The 7500-nt window shown below is 38.8% G+C and overlaps 1 protein-coding gene across 1 annotated transcript; it reads left to right on the top strand.

The window, feature by feature from the left end:
* The first annotated feature begins 6421 nt into the window (after positions 1–6421).
* LOC119584601 lies at positions 6422–7431 on the top strand. The gene is made up of 2 exons (XM_037933290.1): positions 6422–6603; positions 6738–7431. The coding sequence occupies exons 1-2, from the start codon at positions 6422–6424 to the stop codon at positions 7429–7431; spliced, it is 876 nt and encodes a 291-aa protein (XP_037789218.1).
* Positions 7432–7500: the final 69 nt, after the last annotated feature.

Raw genomic sequence — 7500 nt, 5'->3', positions numbered from 1 at the left:
TAATAATAACAATAATAATAATAATAATAATAATAATAATAAAATAAATAATAATATTATAACAATAATAACAATAATAATAATAGTAATAATAAAAATAGCAATGGTATTAATAATAATGATAATAACAATAATAGGAAGCTGGCAGATGGAGAGGTCAATAATAATAATAACAGTTATAATGATAATGATAATAATATAACCAATAATAATAATAATAATAATAATAATGATAATAATAATAATGATAATAATAATAATAATAATAATAATAATAATAATAATAATAATGATAATGATAATAATAATAACTGTAATAATAATCATAGTCATAATGATTATCACTAATAATTATTTATATTGCTGAGTGACTCGATACATGATGGAAACATTGAAAAAGGATTATGTATATATAAAATCACATGCAGAGGCGTTGTATCAGAAGAGCCCTGTGATTGAAATACCTTATATTATCTGTTGTCTGTATGCTACATAATGCCTAAAAAAATAATAGCAATAATATTAACCCAATCGCCACGTTTGGCAAGAATACATGCCATGCCCACTGTAACACAGGTTTATTTATTGTATTCACACATAGATGGCACTACAAGTGCTTAGTCATCAAGGAGTCAGTTATTAGTCCTACCTTTGTCACCTGTTTACCCTTTTCCTTGACTTTTGGAAAGGATCTTTTGCATTATTTCATTGTCTTAAATGTTAACAAGATTTTAATAATACTTTAATAATCATAACATCATTAACAATAATAACAGTATTGATATCAATTGTATTAAAAGGAAAAACGCATTTTCCCGCCAATTCAAGGAATGGGGAAATCAAGATCAGTCAGTAGGGCCTACTGATAGACTCCTTGGAGGCTGAGCACATGTGGAGCCATCTGTATGTAACAAAATTCACAAAAACCTACAAGGGACAGAACATAAATCCGGGGTGATTGGGTTAATAATACATTTCCATAAAAGTAAAAATATATATCATTCAAAACTCTCAGGTTTATAAATCAGGAAATTGAGCTCTATGTAACACCAAATATAACAGTATGGCTGGAAATATTGCCGTGGATTCTATAATTACTTTCATCTGCAATGATTGATTAACAACAGCAATTGAATCAAATCGGCATTTGTAAACCACTGTGATCTTTTGATAGTTGAATTAAATCACTGGTTTTCAATAATATTTGTTTTGTTTTGATCATAAGTGTCAAAGTTTTTCAAGTATTCACAGAAATTAATTCGGGATATTGTGTAATCGTATAAGTTAGGTTTAAGCTAGGTTAGGTTGGATTAAGTTTAAGGTTAAGTTAGTTTTGGTTTAGTTTAGGCTAAGTTTATGCTAGTTTAGGAAAAGTTGGGTTAAGGCAAGTTAGTGTAGTTTCCTTCAGTTTAGGTTCAAATTAGGTTTGGTTTAGTTTAGGTTTAGGCTTGATTAGGAATTTCGTAAAACCTTTGGGTTAGGAGAGGGTAAGTTAGTTTTTAGTTTAGGGTACATTAGGTAAAGCAAAAATTTTATCTGACCAAATTAATTCGTCAGATTCTAGATCCGAAATACCGAGCTTCATATTCTCTTGATAAATAGACATATATTTCCTGTAATATGACTTTGGTCTGTAATGGAACCGTTACTGGTATATCGAGAGAGTAAAAAATGAACGTGCAAATGGCAGGGAAAATTGCTGATTCACGTGAACCAATAGTTAATTGCCTGAGAGATGAAAAATATTTGATGTATACATAATTTATCTATTTATCCATTTCTCTGACGATTTGCATGCTTATTTAGTTCTATGTTAATATATCTACAATGTGTCAGTCTGTTTATATTTATTTTCTTATAACTGTTAATCTATTCATTCGTAAATCTGTCTATTTGTATATTCATTCATTCACCCACATATTAAAATATCCATGAATCATTCATTCAGTCGTTTTTTTTATTTCTATTTGATGGAAAATCGATGATTTTATATTGAGGAAGCATATATGAATATATTTACTTTTTAATAACTCTACATTGTCAACAAACTAGGCACATGTAATGAAATAAATGGCAAATAGTTTAGAGACTGGTAAAATACACACACACACATACCACACACATACACACACGCACGCACGCACGCACGCACGCACACACACACACACACACACACACACACACACACACACACACACACACACACACACACACACACATATATATATATATATATATATATATATATATATATATATATATATATATATATATATATATATATATGTGTGTGTGTGTGTGTGTGTGTGTGTGTGTGTGTATGTGTGTGTGTGTGTGTGTGTGTGTGTGTCTGTGTGTGTGGGTTTGTGTTTGTGATATATATATATATATATATATATATATATATATATATATATATATATATATATATATATATATATATATAGACACACACGCATACACACACACACACACACACAAAACAGGTTTACTGAAAAAAACAAGATACCAATATTGGAATCTCCCTGCAGTTGAAATAATTCCATATTAGCCAACTCATTTATAATTCCGAGTGTCAAGGTAAAACTGACTTCTTTTATACATCAGTCTATCTCTTTATCCTTGACTTTGACGATTAAAATAAGCAGCAACATGATTTATTTTTTAAACTCTACTCACCTCTACTACGATTGCTTGTCCTGCTGGCCGCCCTCGCTGGCTCCCTGCGTGCACCATAACAGAGGGAGGAGGAAGCTTGTATTTATTCTGATATTTAGGGTTCAGTATAGTTTCGTTTTTTTTCTGTCTATCACTGAATGTTTCTATTTCTGTTTTTTTTTTTCAACTTCCTCTCTCTTTCTCTCTGTCTAACTGTCTGTCTTTCCACTCATTTATATGTCTATCTCTATCTCTGTCTATCTATTTAACCAACTCTATCTCTTTCTCTCTCTCTTTCTTTCTCTTTCTGTTTCTCTCTCTCTCTCTCCCTCCCTCCCTCTCTATCTATCTCTCCTCCTCCCACTCCCTCCCCCCATTACCCTATATCTCCCTCCTTCCTTCCCTCCCTCCCTCTCTATCTATCTCTCCTCCCTCCTCTTTCTATCTCTCCTCCCCCACCCCCTCCCTTTCCTCGCGATTCCCTAATACCCAACATTCGTCACACTCCACAGGCTGGAATTACGCCGCCTGAACAGTTTATTCGCAACGCAGTAAAACCTCCATAATAATTCGGTTTCCGTCTGCACTTCCTCTTATACACGCTAGTATTACCGTTAGTGTACGTAAGGTTCATATTCCTATCTGGGGCTTTTAAGGAATGATCTTTCTTGACGGAGGTTGTAATTCTATTCGATGTGTGGTGGGGATATTTCATATCAAGCAGAGAGGTGAGGATGATGATGGTGATTATAATATTATTTGATGAAATATGTTATGGTGAAATATTGATAATAATAAGGCCAGAAGTTGTTATCGGTGATTATCGTAATAGCGATAAAAATTATTAAAAAAAACAATAACAGTAATTATATTCCGTATGTTTATATCATTGTGTGTTTGTATGCACACAAACACACACACACACACACACACACACACACACACACACACACACACACACACACACACACACACACACACACACACACACACACACACACACACACACACACACACACACACACACGCACACACACACACATACACATATATATATTTATATTTGTAATATATATATATGTATATATATGTATGTATATATATATATATATATATATATATATATATATATATATATATATATATATATATATATGTATGTATGTGTATGTATCTATATCTATCTATCTATATCTGTATCTATATATATCTATATATATCTATATATCTATCTATCTATCTATCTATATGCGCGCGTGCGTGTATGTATGTATGTGTGTGTGTGTGTGTGTGTGTGTGTGTGTGTGTGTGTGTGTGTGTGTGTGTGTGTGTGTGTGTGTGTGCGTGCGTGCGTGCGTGCGTGCGTGCGTGCGTGCGTGCGTGCGTGCGTGAGTGTGTGCGTGTGTGTGTACCCTCAGCTTCCCTTCCCATCCTTACCCTAAGGAATTCTCCTCCTCCCCTATATTCCATCCAACGTAGCAGCAGAAGGAAATTTACTAGTTGGCATCTCGTCTCGGCGGCCAACCTTAGCCCCCGCTGTTCTGTTCTCGGTCCTCACACACAGTACTAATAAACCTTGGCCTTTTTTTATAAAAATCCTTAATTCGGTGTAGTCAGATTTCATTCAAATAACGTAACGAGCAATTGGCCAACAGCCAAATAACTAAATCTTTTACACACTAGTCACGAAATTAATTTTGATTCTACATACTATGATTAAAGCTTACGTCCCGTTCTTATTATTTTTTCAAAAACACTTTTGAGGCTGCTCATTGTTTATTTTTCTCGAATTCCTGTAATCAGTTGTAAGTGTATTAACCTAAAAAAGTACAAGTTTTACAGTACAGTTTTAATAACTGATTAACGCAAGAAGGATATTTACTTTGAAGCAATTCTAGAAAATCACTCCTGAATTTTTATCTAATTCTCTTCCATGAAATAAACAAAAAACGGTTCAAATTCATTAAATCCAGTAATTCGTGGCACAGCTATATGTTTTTTTCTCGCATTTACGTGGAACGTAGCGGCAGCACAAGACATAAATTTAGCAAAATGTCAACACAATCAAACAAGTGACATGTCAAAGTGGGGCGGAGCTTGTGACGTCACCCGAGTGGCGCCATAGCTGGCCAAACTGCGTTTTTTTTTTTTTTTTTTTTTTATTCATTGTCAGTATCAGTATAAGGAGCACAATAAAAAATCGACACTTTTATTTAAGCTTGCGAATCTCTTTTTATTTTAATGAACCTAAATAACAAACAGGAAAAAAATCACATGGGGATAACCTATACCTTGCTAATTCCTTTCAGTGGTCCCGCAAGCTGGAGAGAATGCAATCTAACTGCATCCCCCTCTTGCTCTCTATACTCTTTGCCCAACAAACAGCAGCTAAAAGGACCTACTTCTTCATTCGACTTCCTACACTTAGAGAAGTTTCTCGAGGACGAACAACATGGTGAAATAAGGAACCCCTACCCTGCAAAAGTTTAACCAAATTTACAGAGAGCCTTGCGGTCGGACCCACTGGTTTGCTACCCCTCAGACTTTCTCCAGTGTAGTGAAGTGACTAATTAACTCATAAAACTACTTTTAGTGCAACTGTAACCCCTGAAGTGCGGTGAAATTATATTCAAAGTGTTGTACTGTGTGCTGTGCTAACCCCTTGCAGGGCCCCTCAGCGTCTCGGGTAGTCTTGGGTACCCGTATCCCCCTCCCCCATCCGTAACGAAGAGCGACGTCTCTCTCTTCGATGGTCAGCTCGCTACTGAGCTCCGGGCTATTATTATTGAGACTTTCGAAGATCTAGCTTCGCCGGGGCCTTCCATATATATGGCCCGGCCTGTGTCATTATTCATGGTTGTCTCATTTTTTTTTCTGACACTCGATGCTTACCGTGGTGGCGGGATTTACCAGCAGGCGCTCCTGCCGCCATGATGTAAACATGCAGCAGCTCCGGGCTAGCCTCGCAGCCATATATATGGAACGCTCTCACGCACGCACGCACACACTCCCGCATGACTGCCACTAAAAAGATATTTCACCCTGAAAACTCACCTTAATTTTCGAGGTGATAATAAATTCTTTTGAACTGCTCCATCAACAGTGAGCACAGTGGTATATTCAGCTTTTTAGACCGTAGATACCCCACAAGCCAGGGCTCTGTCTACCACAGGACAAGAAGAGTTATACCCGTACACCTCCTAATGCTGAACTTATGCACCTAGTGAGGTACTTCGAGGAGTCTAAACTCACTGCAGAGGCAAGATCTGAGGCAATACGAAAAGGAAGACGCTTGAGATCGGAAGAAGAAAAAAACAGAGATCATGGCGAGATGAGGACAGACGGCTTCGATAAGAGGATTCTCAACGCTTTCTTCAAGTTTTGTGGACACAACAAGCGTTTAATCCCATCCTCCTGGCTGCTCAACAGACGAATCCAAAGGTTCTTCACGCAGCTCAGCCCTCTCCCACGACTGTTCTGAAACCTTCAGCTCACGATTTCGTCCCTCCTACGCCCACACCTACGTGTTCAACATCCACCAGTGGGATCTTCACGACTTCTACGCCCACTACAATGGCAATTACAGATGTCCCACAGATGTCCTCCCACACATCAGTTACACCCACTGCCACTAAGCTTTGGCTCCCAGCCCCACTGTACTTCAGGCTGATGCCACAGGCAATGGCGACGTCCTTGGGCGGATTTCTCCACTATGGTTGACCTCCCAAAACTCACACAGGAGAAACAACTTATTCATCTGCGGATGTCAGTTTCCCTGGAGGTGCAACGGATTTTGGAAGACACTTTGGGCATTTTGCCGGATACTACCCTCTTTGTGGAAGCAGTTCTCGTCGCCCTCCAAGACTTTTTCACAGGTCAACATATTCGTCATCGGGCACCACTCTGTGTCGTCTGGTGTAGGGGGAAGACTTCGGACAATTTTATGTGAGGTTATGCTGAGGAAGTCGACCTATGCCCTGGCCATTCTGTTACATGCGCCGAGACCCAATAAAAATTATCATCCTTATGGGTGTCCGGGATAAGGAACTTGTTCAAAAGTTAATTTCCCTCAATTCTAGTGCTTCTTTACAGGATGTCGTCACTTGTTGCAGATCCTATGCAGCCACCCGGACCACAGCATCAGCCATTCACGCGTCACCTAGTGAGATATGTGCAGTTTCCTCCCAAACAAAGCAGACAAGATGGGAGAAAACTAACAGACCATCAACCTCAGGCTGGACTGCGTCATGTCAGGATTTCCTTCACATCGGTATGCGCTCCACTCCTCACTCTTTCCATACTGGAAACTATGCGACAGATGAAGAGTTGGTCCTCTACAACCAATGCATAGTCGTCCCCAGAGCCCCTCGCAGAAGTACCCTTGCTCATCTTCATGACAGTCACTGTGGTGCACGGTCTTCTGGCCAGGTAGTGAAGCAGATATCAAGAGCACTGCCCAAGCCCTGCAAGCCATACCAGACCCTTCAGCAGAGTCAACAACACGAGCCGTTTCATTCAGACGATGTATCCTCCAGGCCCTTCGAGTCCGTGTCCGCAGACTTTTTCATAGTCGGTGGGAAGGCCTTCTTGGTGATCGCGGACAACCTGTCTGGGTGGCCTACAATCATTCCTTGTGTGGCTGACACATATACATTCAGGACCATGTGGATATTTAATTGCTATTTCTGCGAAGTTGGTGTCCCCGTACGCCTCCGGACAGATGGCTGGCCTCAGTTTTCCAGCTCTGAGTTCCAGTCCGTGCTGGCCACGTGAAAAGCCAGTAGGATAAGCACGCACGCTCCCTTCCCAGGTTGAGTGGCTGCGAATCCCAAGTGGCCGGAT

This window comes from Penaeus monodon, chromosome 18 (assembly GCF_015228065.2).
Source record: "Penaeus monodon isolate SGIC_2016 chromosome 18, NSTDA_Pmon_1, whole genome shotgun sequence".
Lineage (NCBI taxonomy): Eukaryota > Metazoa > Arthropoda > Malacostraca > Decapoda > Penaeidae > Penaeus > Penaeus monodon.
This window is presented reverse-complemented; position numbering and strand designations above follow the sequence as displayed.

What these genes read in the sequence shown, in the direction of transcription:
- LOC119584601 (XM_037933290.1), top strand. Translation starts at nt 6,422, where the DNA reads ATGTCAGTTTCCCTGGAGGTGCAACGGATTTTGGAAGACACTTTGGGC. An exon ending in AAGACTTCGGACAATTTTAT is followed by an intron (nt 6,604 to 6,737) that starts GTGAGGTTATGC and finishes CCTCAATTCTAG; the next exon opens with TGCTTCTTTACAGGATGTCG.